At 50.0% G+C, this 22,596-nt stretch overlaps 8 protein-coding genes across 8 annotated transcripts; 5 read left to right on the top strand and 3 right to left on the bottom strand.

The window, feature by feature from the left end:
• Positions 1-1,087: 1,087 nt before the first annotated feature.
• On the top strand, positions 1,088-6,722 carry MAA_02749 (guanine nucleotide exchange factor for ADP ribosylation factor; the record flags this gene model as incomplete). Its single annotated transcript, XM_007820747.1, has 2 exons — positions 1,088-2,356; positions 2,427-6,722. The coding sequence occupies 2 exons, from the start codon at positions 1,088-1,090 to the stop codon at positions 6,720-6,722; spliced, it is 5,565 nt and encodes a 1,854-aa protein (XP_007818938.1).
• Positions 6,723-7,469: 747 nt separating this feature from the next.
• On the bottom strand, positions 7,470-8,641 carry MAA_02748 (uncharacterized protein; the record flags this gene model as incomplete). The annotated part of the gene is made up of 2 exons (XM_007820746.1): positions 7,470-8,434; positions 8,521-8,641. 2 exons carry the CDS (start codon positions 8,639-8,641, stop codon positions 7,470-7,472), a joined length of 1,086 nt encoding a protein of 361 aa, XP_007818937.1.
• A 499-nt stretch (positions 8,642-9,140) lies between these two features.
• MAA_02747 (uncharacterized protein) lies at positions 9,141-10,019 on the top strand (the record flags this gene model as incomplete). Its single annotated transcript, XM_007820745.1, has 2 exons — positions 9,141-9,263; positions 9,333-10,019. The coding sequence occupies 2 exons, from the start codon at positions 9,141-9,143 to the stop codon at positions 10,017-10,019; spliced, it is 810 nt and encodes a 269-aa protein (XP_007818936.1).
• A 604-nt stretch (positions 10,020-10,623) lies between these two features.
• MAA_02746 (nucleoporin NUP49/NSP49) lies at positions 10,624-12,425 on the bottom strand (the record flags this gene model as incomplete). The annotated part of the gene is made up of 3 exons (XM_007820744.2): positions 10,624-11,434; positions 11,480-12,182; positions 12,218-12,425. 3 exons carry the CDS (start codon positions 12,423-12,425, stop codon positions 10,624-10,626), a joined length of 1,722 nt encoding a protein of 573 aa, XP_007818935.2.
• Positions 12,426-12,527: 102 nt separating this feature from the next.
• Positions 12,528-13,712, top strand: MAA_02745 (Fip1 like protein; the record flags this gene model as incomplete). Its single annotated transcript, XM_007820743.1, has 4 exons — positions 12,528-12,710; positions 12,768-12,820; positions 12,884-13,125; positions 13,189-13,712. 4 exons carry the CDS (start codon positions 12,528-12,530, stop codon positions 13,710-13,712), a joined length of 1,002 nt encoding a protein of 333 aa, XP_007818934.1.
• A 3,519-nt stretch (positions 13,713-17,231) lies between these two features.
• On the top strand, positions 17,232-18,534 carry MAA_02744 (Glycoside hydrolase, subgroup, catalytic core; the record flags this gene model as incomplete). The annotated part of the gene is made up of 5 exons (XM_007820742.2): positions 17,232-17,343; positions 17,406-17,471; positions 17,543-17,556; positions 17,635-17,753; positions 17,856-18,534. 5 exons carry the CDS (start codon positions 17,232-17,234, stop codon positions 18,532-18,534), a joined length of 990 nt encoding a protein of 329 aa, XP_007818933.2.
• Positions 18,535-19,152: 618 nt separating this feature from the next.
• MAA_02743 (uncharacterized protein) lies at positions 19,153-20,125 on the bottom strand (the record flags this gene model as incomplete). The annotated part of the gene is made up of 2 exons (XM_007820741.1): positions 19,153-19,767; positions 19,913-20,125. 2 exons carry the CDS (start codon positions 20,123-20,125, stop codon positions 19,153-19,155), a joined length of 828 nt encoding a protein of 275 aa, XP_007818932.1.
• A 1,393-nt stretch (positions 20,126-21,518) lies between these two features.
• On the top strand, positions 21,519-22,148 carry MAA_02742 (hyoothetical protein; the record flags this gene model as incomplete). The annotated part of the gene is made up of 1 exon (XM_007820740.1): positions 21,519-22,148. One exon carries the CDS (start codon positions 21,519-21,521, stop codon positions 22,146-22,148), a length of 630 nt encoding a protein of 209 aa, XP_007818931.1.
• Between the last annotated feature and the right edge of the window lie 448 nt (positions 22,149-22,596).

Below are 22,596 nucleotides of genomic sequence, written 5' to 3'. Positions count from 1 at the left end.
ACCTAGGTACCTAGCTCTATAACAGACCAGACTGCTTACTTAACTAAGTAGTTAAGTACGGAGTACGTCCTGGAGCTGGGTTATTAGATACTACCAAGTACCTAAGTACCAACCCAGGTCTGTAACTACTAGGTACGCGCATGTCATGATCCCGAAATCCGATATCCGCTCGGCGCCGCAACCCCTGAAACACTTCGTCCTAGAAGAAGAATCGTGCCAGACAATAAAGGATTTAGGACGCTGGCGACATACAATTCATGCTCCGAATAGCAAAGAGATCTATCTGTATTGTTTTCCTGAAAGAGGAAAATTCTAGTGCACATGCCTCTTTGGCATTTTGCAGCGGGAGTGTTTTTACTCAACTGACCTCGCTGGAGTTCTCCTGACATGGCAGTCAATTGGCTGTGCAGCCAGCGATGTGGCTGGTTTACCAGTTGACTCCTTACTTGAGTACTCCAGTGGGTACTCGGCCTGTGGCGCGGCGGCCATGTTGGCACTTCCCAGGACCTTCGGCACCAGTTGACATGTGCGGACTCTGGACCATGGAGGGTCCTTCTCCACTTTCAATTTTCCCAATTCCACTGAACACCTAACGTTGGTACACTCCGTATTGCTACTTGAGTCCATGAGTCCATACTTCGGGACACTCTGCTCGAGTACGACCGCGCCATCTACAGTACTCCCACTCTATACTCGTGCGGCATTGCTCTTGTGTCAATATACGCGAGCAGCCTCCTGGCACCCGTCTATAGCCTCAAAGCTCACGCTGCCGTATTCACTCCGCTAGCCTAGCCTCGGGGCTCCTACCTCACGCCGTCACATTTGAGCATCGCGCGCGTCAGGGCCTCGAAGTCGTCGCATATCAGACATCGACACCGAGTGTGATCGGCTAAAATCCAACTGCTGCACAGTTTCCTGGATCTGCTTTTGGGGCAGCTAATCGCAAACATCATCTGGCAGTCTCAAAGTCATCTGGGCATTGAAGCCGCCCCTCGACTCTACTACGACTAATTGCTATTCATAGCTCCATTGGCAACCATTCTCCCGTCTTCTCTCGGATGGCCGCTGGCTCCGCCCGCGCTCCCCGATGAGCTCTCTCAAGTTTGTGGTGTCCTCCTTGGATGCCATTGCTACCTCCAAAGATGCGCAGCGCAACAAGCAGCTTGCCGAGTCTGCAAACAAGGCTCTCGATGCCATCAAGGAGCAAGACCAGCTTCCAGACCCCGAAATCGTCTTTGCTCCTTTGCAACTAGCCACAAAGTCGAGCAACTCACAGTTGACGACGGCTGCTCTCGATTGCATCGGCAAGCTGATATCCTATTCATATTTCTCAATACCTACCAAAGAAGACGTCGCGGATACCGATAACAAAGAATCCGTCGAGCAACTACCCCCCCTGATCGAGCGAGCCATCGACACAATTTGTGACTGTTTCCAGGGCGAAACTACGGCTGTTGAGATTCAGCTTCAAATTGTCAAGTCCCTACTTGCTGCTGTTCTCAATGACAAAATTGTCGTGCATGGTGCAGGTCTTCTCAAAGCCGTCCGCCAGGTCTACAATGTGTTTCTGCTGTCAAGAAGCACTGCAAATCAGCAGGTTGCCCAAGGCACCTTGACGCAGATGGTTGGGACAGTCTTCGAACGTGTGAGGACGAGGCTGCACATGAAGGAGTCTAGACTGAGCCTAGGCAGCATGAAGCATAGCTCCAGCAACATCACATTTGATCCTAACGATCTGGCAAGTAGCACACAGCTGGGTCTCAATGGCGAGGAGTCGCCTGCACCTCAATCGGACACCAATGCTCCAGAACAGTCCAACGGTGGTGCCAAGCTGACATTGAAGGATCTCGAGCATCGGAAGAGTTTTGATGATTCTACGCTCGGTGATGGGCCAACAATGGTCACAAGGTTGAAGCCTGCCAACAAAGATGACTCGTTAACTTCTAGTCCATCAGGGCCCGATGGTTCGACCCAGGAAGATATGGATGATCTAGATGCTGAGGACGAAGTATATATACGAGATGCCTACCTCGTATTTCGGTCTTTCTGTAACTTGTCAACCAAAATTCTCCCCCCTGATCAGTTGTATGATCTGCGCGGACAGCCAATGCGATCGAAACTCATCTCTCTTCACCTCATTCATACTTTACTCAACAACAACATCACCGTGTTCACGTCACCCCTCTGCACCATAAAGAATTCTAAAAACAACGAGCCAACATCATTCTTGCAAGCCATCAAGTTTTACCTTTGCCTTAGCATCACCCGCAATGGTGCAAGTTCTGTAGACCGCATCTTTGATGTTTGTTCCGAGATTTTTTGGTTAATGCTCAAATACATGAGGTCCTCGTTCAAGGTAAATAACGTTTTCTGCCATCATTGGTCATTCCTGAATCCCTTGTGCCATTCTCTGACGCTGTAGACAGAAAGAAATCGAGGTCTTTCTTAACGAAATCTACCTTGCCCTCCTATCTCGACGCAACGCGCCGGTGTCACAAAAGCTCTACTTTGTAACGATACTCAATCGGCTGTGTGCAGACCCCAGAGCTCTAGTCGAAACGTATCTCAACTATGATTGTGACCAGACTGTGGACAACATCTTTCAAACTATGGTCGAGGATCTTTCCAAATTCTCCACAACACCCCTGGTAATCACAACAATCAACGAACAGGTATATGAAGAGTTGAGGGCCAAGACACCACCCGCCAGCGAGTGGCAGCTGAAAGGCATTCTACCACCCCCGTTAACAGTTGCCCAAATCATCCCACCGCAGGAGAATGAACCAGACTACCCGAAGGAATATGCAATGAAGCGGCTATCACTCGAAGCTTTGGTCGAAACGCTCAGATCCCTGGTTAACTGGTCAGCCTCAGTACGATCTGATGGTGGCGATATGCTTCGACCAGAAGGGGATATCAAAGGCTCCCTTGATGAATTGCGACCATCCATTGACCCTACGTTGAGCGATAGCGCGTCTCGACTCGAGACTCCTCTACCGCCTTCTACTCCTGTTGTGGACGATGACCCTGATCAGCTGGAAAAAGAGAAGGCGCGCAAAACTGCATTGATAAATGCTATCAGGCAGTTCAACTTCAAGCCTAAGAAAGGTGTCAAACTTCTATTACGTGATGGATTTATCGACAGTAACAGCCCTGCGGATATTGCCAATTTCCTCTTAAAGGAGGATAAGCTTGACAAAGCCCAAATTGGGGAGTACTTGGGAGAAGGTGACCAAGAGAATATTGACATCATGCACGCATTCGTTGATGCAATGGATTTTACCAAGAAACGTTTTGTCGATGCACTGCGCCAATTTCTACAGTCGTTCCGGCTGCCTGGTGAAGCTCAAAAGATCGACCGATTTATGCTCAAGTTTGCCGAACGCTATGTTATGGGGAATCCCAACGCTTTTGCGAATGCAGACACCGCCTATGTTCTTGCCTACTCTGTCATAATGTTGAACACGGATCAGCACAGCAGCAAAATTGCCAAACGCATGAGCAAGGAGGAATTCATCAAAAACAACCGTGGCATAAATGACAATGCAGATCTACCCGACGAGTATCTCCTGGGCATTTACGATGAAATCGCAAATAATGAAATCGTACTCACAAGCGAGCGTGAAGCTGCCGCAGTAGCCGGTACGGTCACAGCCAATCCCGCAGGCGGCCTCGCGGCTGGTATTGGCCAAGCTTTCTCCAACGTTGGCCGGGACTTGCAACGCGAGGCGTACGTGCAACAGTCCGAAGAAATTTCTCTGCGTTCAGAGCAATTATTCAAGAATCTCTTCAAGAGCCAGCGCCGGAATACTGCCAAGGCGGAACCCAGGTTTATCCCGGCAACATCATTCAAACATGTTGGGTCAATGTTCGATGTAACGTGGATGTCGTTCTTCTCGGCGCTATCCAGCCAAATCCAAAAATCTCATAATATTGAGGTGAATAAGCTTTGCTTAGAAGGCATGAAACTAGCGACTCGAATTGCGTGTCTTTTTGAGTTGTCGACACCGAGAGAAGCCTTCATTTCTGCTCTGAGGAATACCACGAATCTGAACAATCCTCAGGATATGCAGGCAAAAAATATCGAGGCCCTCAAGGTCATCTTGGATCTTGGCCAGACCGAAGGGAATCTGTTGAGAGAATCATGGAAAGACATACTCATGTGCATCAGCCAACTTGATCGACTGCAACTCATAACTGGCGGTGTTGACGAAAGTACCATCCCGGATGTTTCTCAAGCTCGATTTATACCACCCTCAAGGACTGACACTTCAGACTCACGATCGTCGGCGCATTCAAGACAGAGACCAAGGCAAAGATCCGGGACGGGTCCGAGAGGATTCTCTCATGAAATTGCCCTAGAAAGCCGTTCGGATGACTTTATTCGCAGTGTTGATAGAATTTTCACGAATACCGCCAACCTCTCTGGTGAGGCTATGGTGCAATTTGCAAAAGCTCTCACCGAAGTGAGCTGGGACGAGATCAAAGTTTCTGGTTCCAACGAATCGCCTAGAACCTACAGTCTGCAGAAAATCGTCGAAATCAGCTATTACAACATGAACCGTGTTCGATTTGAATGGAGTAATATATGGGATGTTCTTGGAGAGCACTTCAACCAAGTTGGATGCCACAACAACATGAACATTGTTTTCTTCGCTTTGGATTCGCTTCGACAACTCTCCATGAGATTTATGGAGATTGAGGAACTGGCAGGCTTCAAGTTCCAGAAAGATTTTCTGAAGCCATTTGAGCACGTACTTGCTAACTCCCATAATGTCACAGTCAAGGACTTAGTTTTACGCTGCCTTATCCAGATGATCCAAGCGCGGGGAGGTAATATCCGATCTGGTTGGAGAACCATGTTTGGAGTATTCACAGTCGCTGCAAGAGAACCCCACGAGAGTATTGTGAATCTTGCTTATGAAAATGTTAATCAGGTCTATAAGACCAAGTTTGGCGTTGTGATTTCGCAAGGCGCCTTTACTGACTTAATTGTCTGTCTCACCGAGTTCTCCAAGAACTTAAAGTTTCAAAAGAAGAGTCTCGCTGCGTTAGAGCTACTCAAATCCATCATTCCTGCGATGCTGAAAACCCCTGAATGCCCATTGTCGCAGAAGTACAAGTCTATGCAAGGCAACACAAATGCCGACGCGCTGAACAAGACGTCGGATGGCCCTAAGAGGACGCTATCGAACACAACAGTTGAGGAAGGCTTCTGGTTCCCGGTGCTGTTTGCGTTTCACGATGTGCTCATGACTGGAGAGGATTTGGAAGTGCGGTCGAACGCCCTCGAATACTTCTTTGCTGCTCTTATCAAGTATGGCGGTGACTTCACACCTGAGTTTTGGGATATCCTGTGGCGACAGCAACTTTATCCAATATTCATGGTCTTGAGATCAAGGCCAGAGATGACGAATGTGCTTAACCATGAAGAGCTTTCAGTTTGGCTTTCAACAACAATGATTCAGGCCCTTCGGAACATGATAACACTTTTTACCCACTACTTCGAGTCCTTGGAATATATGCTTGACCGCTTCTTGGAGTTGCTAGCATTGTGCATTTGCCAAGAAAATGACACAATATCTCGTATCGGAAGCAACTGCTTACAGCAACTCATTCTGAAAAATGTCACCAAGTTCACTCCAGAGCATTGGGCCAAGATAGTGGGCGCCTTTTGCGAGCTTTTTGAGCGCACGACGGCATATCAGCTGTTTACAGCGACAAACATGGGCACCACAGCTTCTCTGGCTTTACCCTCTAATGGGTTTGACTTCTCCGGGACCCTAAGCCCTACTGGAGAGACGCCTTCGGTTGATGAGAAATCTCTGAAGATCAACGGCACGAATGATGACTCTGGCGCCGTTTCCGACGGCGAGCCTATCCCCCGCCAACCGTCGCCGAAGCCCCTAGACGATGATATGGAAACTCCAGGCGGTATTGCCGGCCAGCCGTTAGAGGAATTCAGGCCATCATCAAATCTACAACAGCAACCTGTGGTTGTGACAGCAGCTAGACGTCGATTTTTTAACCGCATTATCTCACGCTGTGTCCTGCAGCTATTGATGATTGAGACAGTCAACGAACTCTTCAGCAATGACACAGTGTATGCTCATATTCCGTCAACTGAGCTATTGCGTTTGATGGCCTTGCTCAAACGGTCATTCCAATTTGCTCGCCGCTTCAATGAAGATAAAGAGCTTCGCATGAAGTTGTGGAGAGAAGGTTTCATGAAGCAGCCGCCCAACCTGCTTAAACAAGAGAGCGGCGCCGCGGCAACATACGTGTCTATTCTATTCAGAATGTTCGCCGATAACGCACCAGAGAGATTGGAGAGCCGCCCTGATATTGAGGCTGCCTTGGTACCACTTTGCAAAGACATCATTCAAGGGTACTCGGCTTTGGCCGAAGAATCACAGCACAGGAATATCATGGCATGGCGCCCCGTTGTCGTTGACGTACTAGAAGGTTATGCAACATTCCCGGAGGACGCTTTCAAGTCTCATATTCCAGAATTCTACCCTCTAGCTGTTGAACTCCTGACTAAGGAACTCAGTCAGGACCTCCGAGGCGCCCTCCTTATCGTTTTGAGACGTGTGGGCGAGGTCGGTCTAGGTATTGAAGGCCTGACCAAGGCTGGAGAAAAGAGGAGGGAAAGTATGATAGGCGACTCTGCCGAAGAAGTTGCTGCAGGACAGGATGCATCCGCAATGAAGATGCTGTAAGATACAGCGGATGCTTGTAGAATGACGGCGGCACGGCGTTGTGGTGGAAGATGAAAAAATATGACCTCCATTTTGTATGCTAGTTATCCGTGGATGCATACTTGGGTGCCTATAATTGTCTCGCAAAGGTCTCCAGGGGGCTCGTACCTCCACAGTAGATCACAATAGACGCAACAAATTTTCAACTCAGCTTGCCAGTTGCGCGAACATGGCGTTGAAGTTTCATCACAATGGATTATAGCACCCGGTTCTTTCTAAAGATGCCTAGATCTCGTCAACAATGATTTGACACGGGACTCATCTGTGTCCAGTGCGCAATGTACGCTGGCCAAGGCGGCGTTTGAGGCTGAAATGGTCTCTCGCTTGACGTTATTGAGAACCGCTAGCGGGTTGGAAAATTAATTACAGAGAGTAGTGCCTGAGCAGAAGCATTCGGAGTTTGTTCGCCAGCCGTGGCATGTGTAATGCGGTGCCTACACTCCAACTCGCAAGGGCCTGGCTAAGGGCGTTGTGTCGACTAGGGACACTTGGCAGGATCTACAAGATGATGCTTCGCCATTTAAGTGAAGAGCAAATAGGACTCATAATGGACAAGGGGAGCGGTGCATGATGGCTTTAGGGCTGACTTGTCCAAGGCCCGTGGCCTTGTGACCCCCCCTAGTGGGAGATCTTACGGGGAGGGGAGAATGATTTCCGTTAATTAATCAACTGCTGTGGCTCCGATACGACGAATATGAGGCCGTTGTATTAGCTAAGTAGCCCTGTTATGTATGCCCGTAGAGGCTCCGCCTCGTCTTCAATAGTCCTGTCTGGGAGAGTCTTGAGCGCACCCTCCAGCTCGCTATCGCACTCAAGCGCGGTCGCCATAAGCTTGCGTATAAATGCATCCATTTCCGCAGAGCGTCTTGACACTCGCATAACGCTGAGGAAGGTTTCAAAAAAGTCCACAAGACTGAGGTGCATCAACGTGTCCGACTTGTCCACCATGCCGAGGGCTGCCCATTGAAGCAGTCCACCACCCGCTCGGCTACTGATTTCTTCCGGCAGGACAAAAAGATCTTGGAATAGAGGATGGCTCAAGGCACCGATGTTTAGAGTGCAGAGGCGCGGCAAAAGCCTTAGAAGCCGGCCCTGAGAGATAGTAACCTGGTGCGTAGTACGTGGTTGGCCCAGATATGTAGAGTTGGGTGAGCAAAGTTGTTGTATAAGGGTTAGGTTGGGTCGGCTCAACAGGATTAGGCGCCATAATCTGCCATGGCCTGGAACGCGGCGCTTAATGACTTCATCTCCGTTAATTTGGGCCCTGGAATTGCCAATATGTGTATTATTGTCAACAGACTCGCAGTCTGTCTCCAGCAGGTCACCGAGCACTCTAGCTGCACGCTCACCGACCCCTACATCTGTGCTGGCTAGCCAGGACTTGACAAGCATTTCGACAACCTCAGGCAACGTACTCAGTATAGATGCATCTGAGGGCGACTTTGCAGCTTTTTGGATAATAGCCAGTGCAAGCAAATTAGCCCCTGGCAGTGGCGAGCTCAAAGCTGTGAGTAGTGATGGCGGATCGGCAATAGTAAGAGTCCGAGTGAATGATAGTGGCGACAGTAGCTTGATTGTCAGGGACAGTAACGGTGTTGGGTCTTGCGTCGTTGACTTCAGAATTTCTGTCAGGGGAGGCAGCAAGACTGGTAGGAGGGGAGGGATATTGTCCTCTAACATTCAGATAGTCAGCAGAGGGAGACAGTCATGGTTGGCCTCATCTCCTCCAGTCACGAGCCATGGCGGCATCAAGACATACCGGTGAGCTGAAGCTCGACATCGTCTAAAAGCTTCACGTTGAATGGCAGAGAAGGGTCACCAAGTAACAGCTGCAGATGAGTCTCCAACTCTTGTAGGCCCGATATTGGGATGTTGTCCATACTGTACTCTGGCACTGTTCTTGCACTCATCTGTGTCGGACCCGGTTCGGAACGAAAAGTGGTGGACGGTGCAGATGTGCGAAGTTTCTTAGTAATATGGAAGTTGCGAAACTACTACCCTTAGGAAATAAGCTTAGAAATCTGAAAGCCACTGGTTTGACCTGGATGAAGGAGCCAAACACACAAGCTGGAACTCAGGCGTGACATTTGAAGTGGTGAGAGAATACAGAATCTATAATGTTGACTCTGGGCAGGCGGGGCACACGACGTCGGACCCAAATCCGCCTCCACCAGTCTAGTCTACTGCATGCGACTCCAAGCTTTTTTTTTTTTTCCTTCTTTGGGTTGCCATGTCAAGTTTAATTGTAACGGACCGTTTATTTCCCCCCCCCTCAAGAACATGAAAACAAGCAGTCGTGCTATCCGATAGTTTTCGCATCACCGCTACCTACTGCTTCATCGCCGCAGAAAATAACGCGCCCTTGTTGTCGCTACTATAATGTCAAGAGGCGGGCGAGGCGGCGGGCGTGGTGGCCGAGGAGGGGCGAGAGGCGGAGGACGTCCAAACGTGCCTTGGGATACTGGCGATGAGCCTGACGCGAGACCATCAGAACTGTTTCCGGTATGCTCCCTTATACAAAAACACTGAGCAATCAAGATCATGTCGCGAACCAACCTTTTGATACTCTAGCCCTACACTGTCCCAGCGCCACGAGACTTAGCCAGTGCCGAAGCCAGCGCAGTCCAGCACTTCCTGCTTTTGCGACACCAGATACACTCATCGCCTCTCTATACCTCCAAGCGGACATCCCTCCACGACCCGACCACGCCAAGAAAGATGTACGGCCAAGCACAGATGAACGCTCGGTACGGCGTGAAAAACAAGGCCTCGGTTGACCCCTTCACTGCGATGCCGACGTACTCCCAGAAATTTGTTCGTGAAGAGCGAGCCCTGCCCGACTGGGCTGCCCGCCCCGTGTGCCGCGAAATGTTTCCCGCAGAGCTGCTAGACACCGTCGAGCCCGAAGATGGCGTCGGCGTGCGCAAAAAGCGTAGACTAGAACTCAGCAAAGTCAGCGCCTTGCCCAACGCCGAAGAGGCCTTTGGAATGCCATCATTAGATGGCGCCGTCGACGAGGAAGCAGAGGCTGTGCGCGGCACCGGCAAGAATATCCTGGAGAAACTCGACGCCATGCGTGAGGACGAAGGCGACGAGGGGATAGACGCAGAAGACGACGAAGGGCTGGAAGAAGATGATGAGGATGAAGTGTACGATGATGAAGATGCCGGTGACTATGATGCCGAGCATTATTTTGACAACGGCGATGAGATGGGCGATGATTATGGTGAAGGAGACGACGGTGAGGGGACATACTAGCATGCTACGATTCTCGTGGTTTTACTTTGGCGTTCTTAAAAAGGCGAGAGAAGATTGGCACTACGTCTTCTGCCGCCTCCCAGTGCTTTCTATCGGTGGACGGATACCCATTTTCACACTTCATACATCAGGATCACGGCGCAATTTAGGAATAGTGGTTAGTATATTGTTTAATTTTTCCACGTGGCGAGGGCCAGGCTGACTCCATTCGTTACTTCTTTGAAACGACATTATCCATATATGGATCCGGCATGTCCAAAAATCTTCGTCTCCCGACCTGGGATAGATAGCCTTCGGAATGCTAGCAGATTGTCGAGTGCCTTCCAAATGCTGTGCGGTCCCCTCTCCCGTTTTGCATGATACAACATAATACAATGCAAAACTTACACAATGTCCCAGATGCATGACTGGTCTTACTCGCGTATATGCAGTATATGCCGGCCGTAGAACGCCATCGTTGAAATAAGCCTCCTAGGCGCTGGTAGTCGCCATCTTGTCCCACCACAATAGTTGCCGGCGGCATAACACCACGCACAACGCCGCGCCGAGTAGTTTATTCTCCTGTCCGTATTTATCTCCGTAGCCTTGATCATACCTTCAAGCATCATCCGGCCATTCCTATGGCATAAACACCACTGTCGAGGATGCCCGCCTGTAATCTTGAAAGCCTCTCGCGGGTATCAGCAATCTGCCCTGCCTGTGCAACAATTGCATTTCCCGTCTCCCGCAGTGCCGACAGCACCTGTCCAAGCTGATCTTGGACGGCACCACCAACAGCAGCGTTGCGGTCCCGTAGACTCCGAATTTGCTCGTAGAGCCCATTCTCCACGCCGGGCATGTCCCGTTCGATTTCACCTCGATATTCATCCAGCCTCTTCTTGTATTTTTCCACATCATCGCAAATCCGATTGAAATACGTGATAAGATCCTGCGCGTTGGCATGCGCGGAGGCGGCGTCGGTTCCATTGGAGTCTGCGGACGACGTCGGTCCAGCAAAAAGGCCGGTCTGATGATAATGCGTGGGTAGCTTGAGGTTGTCGGTCGCCTTAAATGAGAGTTGAGCATCTGTTATGCTCTTCTTTGTCATGTCTTGCAACACTTTGACAGTTTGGATGTCCTGGTTGAGAGCGACTTGAACCGTCTTGAACTTTGTTTCCACAAACTTGACATCTCGCCCTAGTTGTTCAATATCCTTCTCGTGTTGCGGCATGAATTCTCCAATCTCATCCTTCATCTTGATTACACGCTGGATTCCTTTGTCTATGAGAGCTATTTCGTCTTGAACAGGTTTGGCAAGATCATCAAACCTTGTCCGAGGCCGAAGATTATCATAGTTGATTTGAACTGCTGGTACTTGACTTGTTGCTTGAGTTTGCTGGGGCTGTGATTGGCCGCTACGCGTTTTCGAAACAATTCTGGTAAGCATGATAACTCACTAACAGCGTTATGACATAACTTACAATAGACCCCCTGACGGGTTTGCCTGTGACTGTTGGAAGAGGCCACCTCCGGTGGTAGTAGACTGAGTGTTGGCTGTTCCAGAGCCAAAAAGGCCGCCACCTGTCTGTTGCGGTTGTTGCTGTTGTTGCGTCGCAGTAGGATTACTGCCGAAAAGGCCTCCGCTGGCTGGCTGAGACTGTTGCTGGCCTGTCGCCGTGCTGCCAAACAGTCCACCACCGCCAGTCGTGGTGGCCTGTTGAGTCTGTTGATTGCTTGCCGCACCTCCAAACAATCCTCCGGTAGTGCTAGGTTGTTGAGCGGCCGTCGTCGAGGAACCAAACAAGCCAGTCCCTGTCTTTTGCTGTGCGCCTCCAAATATACTTCCAGTGGTCGCCATTCCGCCGGTCGTCGAAGTTGCTGGGTTAGCAGACGTGCTTCCGGACCCAAACAACCCAGTAGGCGCTGATGGCTGGATTGTTGATGTGCCTCTGGAGGAACCCTTGTCAGCAATGGCAAACTTCAACAAACCCTGCAGACCTATTGCCAAGCGTAGGACAAGAAAGATCTTTCCACAAAGAAAGGAAGACGGCATAGGAACAGGCAAAGGGGCCAAGGCTCCGAGGGTTCGAGGACGCGGGAGGCTTACAAGGAATTGGCGGCGCCCGTATTGATCGTGAGACCACCTGGCACACTGGCTGACCGTGCAAGAGACATTGAAAATCGCTGAGAGGTGTGGTCAACAGCGAGGCGCGTCTCACATCGGAAGTTGACTTTTTGCGAAGTTGCTTGGATGGGGACCTTGACTTTAGGACGAAGGGTGGGGCCTGGCGCAACTAGAGATGGCCATTGAATTTTGCTGGTCTGCAGGCGCAGGAACGCGACGACGAGGCGGAGAAATGTCGGCTCGACTAGAGCTGGGAACCTGTTCCCACCACACTTGAAGCTATCCGTGCTTGACGAGAGCATCCTATACGATACAATTGAACTTGCAGAGCTCCAATTTGTCCTTCCTCTCATATTTGTGAAGCTGTTCGAGGTGTTTCTGCTCTCACTTCTAGTTTGCCCCCCATGAACTCGGATTTGTCTGAGCATGAAATGGAGATGGACGAGGGCGACGATGACCTCTACGAGCCGGAGGAGCCTAAGGTCGAACAACACGACAAGAAACGCACAGTCTCAAAGACCGAGGAGCTTGAGGAGGGAGAGGAGGAGGATGAGAGTGGTGCAATGGACGAAGATGACGATGATTCTGTACGAACAAATCCGAGCCCATCCGCGCAACAGGGTAGCTAACAAAGCTTCTCCTAGGACATTGACATTATCACGGAGAGAAAAGACGGCACTACAGCAGCGCCTCCAACGTAAGCGCTAGCCAATTTAACTACCTCAGTGACGTGGTTTGAACTCAACTGACTCTTGTGCAGACAATCCAAATACAGCGATATCAGGAATATTCCCCAGCGGTCGACGTCTGGCGATTCACCAGCAAAGCCAGCCCCGACAAAACGGGAAGACGAGCCAAAGTCACTTAACAATGTAGCAAGTGTCGCGGCACCGAGCGCTGATCAGACATCCGCAGCTGCGTCCAAATCCACGATTGACGTCAACGCAAATCCAGTATATCCCGCCGCAGGAAAGGCCATAACACAAGTAAACATTGACGAAGGTCAGGCTTGAGTATTGCCACCGGTAGATTCAAACGAACTGTGCAACTAACATACAACTCAAGATCTCCCTGACAACGAAAAACCATGGAGAAAGCCGGGTACCGATATCAGCGACTACTTCAACTACGGTTTCGATGAATTCACCTGGGCTTTGTATGCGGCGAAACAAGAGAGTCTTCGAGGGGAGTTTGGGGCTGACGCATTTGCATCAAACAACAAAAAGATGATGGAGGATTTCAACAGCATGATGATGATGGGAGGCATGGGCATGCCAGGCAGTGGTAATGCGGGAGGAACATCTATGCAAGGCATGGATGGGATGCCCCCGGAGATGCAAGCGATGATGCAACAGATGATGGCGTCGGGCATGGACCCATCTCAGATGGACCCCAGTCAAATGAGCGCCATGTTTTCGGGTATGCAGAATGGTGGTGCAGGTCCTGGGGCACAGGGAAACCAAGGACAGAACTTTGGCGGTGGTTTCGGCGGTAATCAAGGAGGGTATGGCTATGAGCAAGGCATGTCAGCTGGAGGCGGGGGACGAGGCGGTTTCAGTGGCGGACGGGGTCGCAGAGGACGTTGGTAGTCGGAGGGAGCCTTGCTGTTTCTTAGATGATGATTACATGTTTTCGGACGGGAAAGGATTGGAGGGAAAGGGGCATGGCGTTGACTGGTTGAAAGAAGCCTGCCAAAGAGCGGCCTCGAAAGTGTACAGGTTTGTAGACGGTGTCACTCATAGTTTGCCTTTTCGTTCTTCTTTTTTTTAATAAATGAAAAGGAGAAATATTATACCCCTTGACATCATACCGGAATGGATGCAATGGCGGCCCCTATTTGATTGTGATATCAATTGATGTTGTAGTGAACGAGGGAGCTGGACCATGAAGTCGTTGCTGTTGTAACGCCATTTACACCAAAACAGCAGGAACGCGTGACACATTGCCAGTCAGCGCAAAGCCATGGGCCTAATACCAATCGTCAAATGTCTAAAGCCAGATTTCCAAATGAGTCAGAGGCCGTTGTAAACTGTTACTACTGCTGCTAATATTTTGCCTAGAGATGGCCCATCACACACTCGCCTCAATTCATCAGGTCTATCCCTTTGGGTGTTCGAAGGTGCCGATTGCGTACCGGGCCCGCTTTGTCTGAGATACCTGGCAGATACCTGGTTTAGTGCGTATAAATATGTATTTTTTTGTATATATAAAGATAAATAGTACTTATATCTCTATATAATATCCTAGTATATTAATGTATCTCTTATATTAAGACTTTTAATTAGTTGAAATCCTTGTTCGGTACAAAATCGGCACCTTCGAACACCCAAAGGGATTTAGACATACATAGAGTCCCCGACCCAATTATCGGCTGGTAAAAACAAATAAGCTTAATGTACTTCTCCGTACCACAGAAAGAAATTAAGAGACATGTCGCATTTTTGCATTTGGTCCACTTGCGTATCGAAGCAACAAGCTGGCCAATCCACGGTTCAGTGGGGGTCATTCGAAAATGTTGTGATACACTCTCTTGGCCGCCGTAGTGGTGGTTTTAAAGTTGGTCCGCAGACGAAGGCTTTTTAAGGGCGACCAAAACAAGGACAATAGGCAATTCTCCTGACGCTGATTCCAGTCCGTTGAATGTAACGTTACAAGGTTGAAGCCGTCAACGGCAAGGTCGAGCAGAAGACCGGCTCCCACATAAAGCTAATTCGCAGCTGCTCATCCGTGGGGCATTGGCTTCTGCGTTTGCTCGGTAGAGCTCCAGATGTCGTCTGTGTCACAACGGAATAGTCATTATTGGGGATCACATCTAGGTTAAGCGTGCCCTTAAGTGCTTCTTTTTTTTTTTTAATTAGGCTTGGCGTGGGGCACGGGACATTAAAGAGGAAGGCGGATGATGCAGCCCCTGGCTCAACCTCCAAGACGGAACCTCGAGAAGGATTTGACGTGCGCAAGTGTACATGTAGGCTCGCCGGGCCGTCGAGGTCAGCATTCGGCTTGGGAAGCACAAGAGGTCCAGATGTCCCCAGCATTTGGCATGGAGTTTTCGATACATTGGACGATGCCTTCCATCATCCTTGCCATTTTGCCATGGCCGGTCATCAGATGAGGAAAGGGGAAAGAGAGACCGAGACATGGAGCACCCAAAGACGACAAATGATGCATACGGCGTAGGCACGGGCAGGCGTTGAACCTGACCGCCATATAGCCCCTGACTTGTTCATCTACACCGTCGTGTGCATGTGCCTTTGGCAGCAGAGAACGATTTTCAAGGCACGAGCGTGACGCCAAATAATCGACAACGCCATGGATTCATTCATTGGCATGCATGTACGGAGTATGGACTGTACTGACTCCCTCGGTGAAATTTCACGGCCAGGGAAGAAAAGCTCCTGGCTCCACATACGGTCGACACGGAGCACTCCGTCCATGTCAGGTACAACCCACTGTACCCTGCACCTGCAATAGGTACCTCCGTACTGAGGGAGTTTATGCAGCCTCTGGGCTCTTGATGCACCGTCAAGCAGACCCCGGAATACTTCACCACCTACTCCGTACTTACGCAGAACCTGCTCATGGGCACTTGTGCTCCAAACGCCGACTTATGGAAGCTCTGCTTTCCCCACGTTACAGTTTGGACGAACAAAAAGATACCTAGCCATGCTCTGGTGCCCGTCCATAAGGCCAGTTTTCAGTCGGCCCTACCAGGATCTTGGAAGATGCTCTCTCTGGCCACAGGCACAAACAAGACTAGAAGCTGAAGACGTCTAAGACTGGCGTTTGCTAGACTCTTCGGCAGCGTAGCCTCATCGAGTTCTGGTCTTCACTCACTGCGACAGCAAATACAGTCAGCACCCAGGCTGCTTGCTGGGGAACATGAATGCAGGACGATATCGGCAAACCACGGAGTAGGCCATTGCATGCCTAGGTAACTAGTAACCCCGTCAAAGAATTGGATTGCCTTCCCTTTCATTAATCATGTTTCTAGTCCAATCACGGCTACTCCCTCGAGATTAAGGTCGGGAGACTTGAAACGTCATGAAATATGAAGAGGGAGCCACACTGGATAGACTTCACACCTTCACAAGCCCCGTCTACCTACTCAAGTAGGAAGTTGACCATGAAATGTTCATGTGTAGCAGATGGGCTGGCTAAATCAAGCCAGCGAGTGTACAAGCTCACAAGCTCTCCACAGCTGACTTGCAACCTCGTGGCACCGAAACGCAATCGGAATCCCCCCCGAGTCGTACATGGCTAGATCCTGTGAAACGACTGGAGGAATTTTACCGCCCCTTCAGTTGTGAATCCTCTCTTGTCCCATTTTGTAAGCCTGCCTGAGCTGCTTGTATCGAAGACGACACCCATGATCCAAGCACATGAGCTAGATGTATAAGAACATCCCCGACGTCTCAGAATCAAGTGCCGAGTACGCACACCTTGAGGGTGTTGGATCTGCTGTACAATCAGCCTGTCCGCCAGACACGGGGAGTAGACCCTGTGTTTTGTACATTACAGTCATCTTATACACCCAGAAAAATCATCTCTGCATCGTCGAAGTCTTGAACACTGCAGTTTATCAGATATACACTGCTCTGCGACAAGTGACCGTGATAAGCGCCCGGTACCATCGTCTGTGTTACTTTAGGCTCTTGGAATACAAGACCGGTCACGGTCTAGAGCCTGGCAGTTCTTGGCGAGCCGTGATCCTTCACGGTATCACCACTACATCCTTGCCTTCTCGCAAAGTAGCATTGGCAGCCTTATCCCTGGGATGAACAACTCGGTCTACTTCCCAATTCCTTGTACAAAGGACCGACCATGCAGAAAGATGCTTTAATGGACCGTCCAGCGTCACATATGTACACTTCAGGGATGTGTCGGTATATGTCATTCCAGGTAACAATCGAGTTGCCTGATGCTCTTCACGGGGGTCTCTAATACATTCACATGTTCACTCTCAATATATATAACTGCCATGCCTGTGCCATGCCACACGCCTCTAGTCAATTTACCGTCTCCATCACAAACAAGATTCTCTTGGTCTATTCTCCCACACACCTCTGGCTAGGCGTGTTACTTCTGGGGGGCACTTGAACAAGTTGAAAATGTATTCTTCTTTCTGGTCTTTGGCCTCTGCAGCCAGCTTGCTGGCGGCGCTTCCCTCTGCCCTGGCTGGCTTCAATGGAGGTTCTCACAAGAACATTGCCGTGTACTGGGGTACGTCCTCACAACGGAGCTGCATTCGGCCTTGATGGCTTTCGCTTACAAGATTTCCCCAGGACAAAACTCTTTTGGACAGGGAAGCGGCCCAAATGTCCAGCAGGGCCTGGCACATTACTGCGAGAGTGAGTTTTTCTGCGCATGCCAAAACTTGATCCATCCAAGTCCTAGCTAAAGCTCCTTTTGCGGCTTGTAGATGCCGATATGGGTGTAAGCATTGCTCATGATGCCTCTCCGTAGCCGCTGGCATTTGTTCGCCAACCCCACGTTCTAATCTCACGCATCTAGATAATCCCGATTGCTTTCATGAATGGCATTTCTCCTCCCATTACCAACTTTGCCAACGCCGGAGACAAATGCGACAAGTTTCCTGACAATTCAAACCTTCTCAAGTGCCCAGAGATTGAGTAAGTTGATGTTCTCAACAGACCAAGTCCAAATGCAATACTGGTTCATTCTATTACTGTAAAGATCGCCATCCTAACCGCTATTATTGTGCAACTTGACAGGAAAGACATCAAGACATGCCAGACCAAGTTCAACCAGACCATAGTCTTGTCACTCGGTGGTGCAACCTACTCCCAAGGCGGCTGGTCCAGCACCCGGGACGCTGAGAAGGCCGCACAGTCTGTCTGGGACATGTTCGGGCCTGTACCCTCTGGCAGCAAGGTTGACCGACCCTTTGGATCGGCTGTTATAGACGGTTTCGATTTCGACTTTGAATCGACGACCAACAACCTTCCAGCATTCGGCGCCAAACTGCGAAGCTTGATGGACGGCGCTGGTGGAAAGAAGTTTTACCTTACGGCCGCGCCTCAGTGTGTCTTCCCTGATGCTGCTGTCGGCTCTGCTCTTAAAGCTGTTGCGTTTGACTTCGTCATGATACAATTTTACAACAACTGGTGCGGTGTTTCCAACTTCAAGCCGGGATCTGATACCCAGGACGCCTTCAACTTTGATGTCTGGGACAAGTGGGCCAAGGGCAGCAAGAACCCCAATGTCAAGCTTTTGCTCGGTATCCCAGCCAACAAAGGAGCCGGTGGCGGTTACACCAATGGAGAGAAGCTCAAGGCCGTCATTGCCTACTCCAAAAAGTTCACCAGCTTCGGCGGTGTTATGATGTGGGACATGTCTCAGCTTTATGCGAATGAAGGCTTCCTTGGCGAAGTTGTCAGCGACCTGGCCTAATGGAGCGGCAGATTTTTTATTCTAAACTACACCCTTTGAAAATTTCTTGCAAGATGTACAAATCCCGACTCAACAGTAACCGGATGCGACGAGCATATGGTATCAAGGGTGATGAAGCATACACCGTACCCAGAGTAGGGCGGGAACATTCTCAAAAGTTCTGGTCCATCATCTTGTATACACATGGGCCAAGACTTCTGTACATGCTTTTTACTCGTAAATATTGGGAATTGGATTTTTGAATTAGACATCAAGTTATTTTTTACGCTCCTTTCACCACCGTAGCCGTAGCACAATGCACGTGTCGCAAACCAGTACGTCATCTACCATCATTTCGCTCCAGAGCAAGTCTTTACCAGTAGTGGCCAAGTATACCATACACATGAAATCTTTTTTCCGACTTGAAGGCAAGCCTCTGTTAAAACTCTTAACTTGGGTATCTCGCGCCGCTCCTAACCCGTATCAAAAGACAAAAATGAGGACATTACGCCTGACTCCAACAGAAGGCTAATTGCAGTAGGGGGCCCAAAAACATTTCTTTTCTCCCAAATCAAGTATACAAACAAAAGCAGAAAGATCGCGCATCGCATCGTGGCATTTCACCAGGCTGCAGCACCATCAAGTTGGGATGAAATGCTGCGAGTCCTGTTGCTGTTGCTCAAAAGACTGAGAAAAGGCAGCCAGACCGGCGACGATACCGACGGCCATGATGAGAATCGAAATGATGGACCAAATAACTCCCCAGCACTGGGAAGAACCACCGTATCGCTTTGCAAAAACGCTGGCGTCGGATGAGTTTACTTTGCGAAGGATAAGGTCGTCGCAAATGTCCCAGACACTGTATAGTGAGGACATGACGCCAATGAAGAGGACAACGAAACGTAGTGCCTGGGCATGGACAATGAACCAGCAGGCAACCAAGAGACCGATAGCAAGGACAATGGTGAGAATGGTTAGCCAGTCGCGCTTCCCCCACCACAGCGTCAACAAGAAACAGACAGCGAGGACGATGCTGGCAACTTTGGAGGCGACAATGTTGAAACCGCAAAAGGTGAGCAGGGCGCCGATGAGCGAAGAGCCCAAGTAACCTGCGGGGAGGGTGATGGCACTGATGCCACCTCGCATGCGAGTGACGCCGCCTTCGTTGGGGTCAAGGCTGATAGACTCGACTTTGCCGCCCGTCAAGACTGCGGTGATGGCGTGACCGAATTCATGAAATGCGATGACGAGCATCTACGAGACCATGTTAGCGCCGGGAGAAAGAGGAGGGGCAAGATTTTGAAGTAGATAAACGCCACAAGCCGACCACCTCAGCCGAATCGTGGCATGAACCCTTCTTATTGTAGTCTTATATTCTTAACCAGAACTGAGAGCTTACCTTGAATGGCCAGAGTATCATTTTTAGATACGGAACGTTCCAAAGAATAGCGATAGCCACGACATAGGCAGCGATGACACCGAGTGTAACTTTCTGTGTATGTGTGGGATTCTGCAAGTCCCGGGTATATAGCGAATGTACAAGTTGGTGTTTGTCATCGACATGACGACTGACGGCAGGCATCATTGCAGAGAGAAGAATAGGTGGTGCCATGGCGAGAGGACGGACAGACGGCCAGGGCGGGACTCGGACGGTTTCCAATAATTCAAGTCGGCAAGCAACGACGGTCTAGTTGGCGATGCTATCGCGAAAACCAACGGATGGGCGAGTTCTCTCCAACAGACTCAACGTTCGTTGACTTTTAACCCGGTAGCAAAACTGGCGACATGAAAGTCGACGCGGAAAACTAGATGGATAAAGAAAGTGGGGTGAGCGACGACAGAAGAAAACGATGCGAGGAGCGAGTAGGTAGGTCCGACAATTTGAGGGTCAAGGGAGATTTTGTTTCAGTTCCAAGTCGACGTATTTGTTGACCCTCTGATGGCGGCTGGCAGCGTCGCAATCACATTGAAGCGTGTGGCTTGGGATTGACAGGGCGGATGGAGACAGGAGTTTGGTGGTGCATATGGGTCTTTGGGCCGCTGAGCCACGCGGTCTCCAGCACGTCAGGCACGCCCAGGAGACAGTCTCGCGTACCTCACCCTGGGATACGAGTCTTGGCTGCTTGGATGGATGCCAGTCCAGAGGCTGTCGTGGCTGTGTCTAGTTCATCATGCCCCCTTCCTGACATCTGGAGGCTATGCAGGTCCATCCGCACCCACGTCGACGCCACTGTCAACAACGGCAATGAACCTGTGATAGTAGTGCCAGACTAGTTGGAACGTCTGGCGTTTCTATTTGGGGACCACCAGTCAACATTCACACGGCAAATACACGTCGCGAAGTGCATGCAAATCTCACAGATAACGTAGCTCTGCATTTGGAACTACGAGTACGGAGTACTACTGCCGGCATTGGACTCTGATGTCTGTAATTACTACTTTACTGTTTTACTCGAGTCTTCAGCCGCCACAAGGCATTGAACGGCCCGACTTGCCCCGAGCCAACCACCTTTGTTCTCTTAGCCTGGGATGCCCATGGCAGACACTGAGGCCTCGCTCCAGACAACAGACCCACCAAAACCTTTACAGTCATGGTTGAAAAGGTCAACTAACTGGTGATGTTGTCCGTAATAACACGAAGCTCGTAGTCATCTGGCATGCTCTGACCTGACCCAACAGCTTGTCAAGCACCACCCAGGTATGTCTGTCGAGCAGTTGAAACTGGAGTTTTGTATTCAACAGCTTCCTTACATTCAACTTGTCCTACTGGACAGTTTGCTATGCACACGGTAGCTAACTCGGCCTTGTCTCGCAAGTTTCACATACAGAGGAGAATTACATCCTCGCTTACCATACGCCCTACCGTATGGTGCTCCATCGTCATTGTTAATAACCCATTTGCTTCCAATGCACATGCTGCCACCGTGGCTGGATAATCCAAGCTCGCTGGCCCAGTCAGAACATTACATTGGACCGCTCCCTGTCCGCCGTTGAATGTCGCTACGATGCCAGCGGATTTCGAAAAGCAGAGCTATTGGCACGATCGATTCGCGTCCGAAACCTCGTTCGAATGGCTCATTTCTTCATCCGAGTTCGTATTTATTATAGAGCCTTTTCTGGAAGCCCTGGATCCGTCATCGGCGCATATCCTTAACCTTGGCTCTGGTACGAGCGATTTACAGAACCATCTACGTAGTCGCGGCTTCCACAAGGTCTGCAACCTTGATTATGAGCCACTGGCCGTCGAGAGGGGGCGGCAGCTCGAGGAAAAGGCATTTGGCGACGTCGTTACGCATTACACAGTAGCCGACGCTACCCAGCTTGCCTACGCCGGGCCGGAGATTGGCCGCAGAGCTGATGGAAAGTTTGACTTGGTGATTGATAAAAGTACCGTCGACGCCGTATCCTGTGGTGGCCAGGCCGCTTTGCTTCGAATGGCGCAGGGAGTAAGAAGCCGTTTAGCCGACGATGCATTGTGGATATCCCTGAGTTTTTCTGCATCACGCTTTGACAACCATCAACTGCCATTCCATGTTGAAACTATTGCCAAGATCCCAGCCCCGAAAATAAAGACCACTGATCCGGATATATACCACTGGTGCTATCTTTTGCGGCCCATACGAGATACGCCATGAGTTTCTGGTAGTCTACTGCGGAACAGGTTAGCTTGCTTCTTCTTCTTTTTTTCTTTATAAGCAAATAGGCCACATCAGCTGTCAGGGAATCTCACCCTGCTGTCTGTTGGCGGGCTTGCATGCAGATTCTACATAAGCCCGGCAATGTGTCTGTAAAAAGCTGCCATGCCGCACTTGGATGGACGTTAGGAGCTGCTTTGGCTACTGCATTATTTAAAGTAACAATGGCGATTCTTGGAATTAGGAACTATATGAGAGGTGAATATGTATTCTCAACATCACCGAGGGCCAGGCATGGAACTTTTATGTTGGCAAGCTTCGTCCTAACGATGTTTCTGCAACAGGTATAGTAGCGATAGAAACGTCAGAACCGATGAATACGGTTGTCTATGATCATTTTTGTAATTTTGTGACCTACAATTCGAGACAGCCCTGACCTGCTTCTCTC

The sequence above is a fragment of the Metarhizium robertsii genome, assembly GCF_000187425.2.
Source record: "Metarhizium robertsii ARSEF 23 chromosome Unknown MAA_Scf_4, whole genome shotgun sequence".
NCBI lineage: Eukaryota > Fungi > Ascomycota > Sordariomycetes > Hypocreales > Clavicipitaceae > Metarhizium > Metarhizium robertsii.
This window is presented reverse-complemented; position numbering and strand designations above follow the sequence as displayed.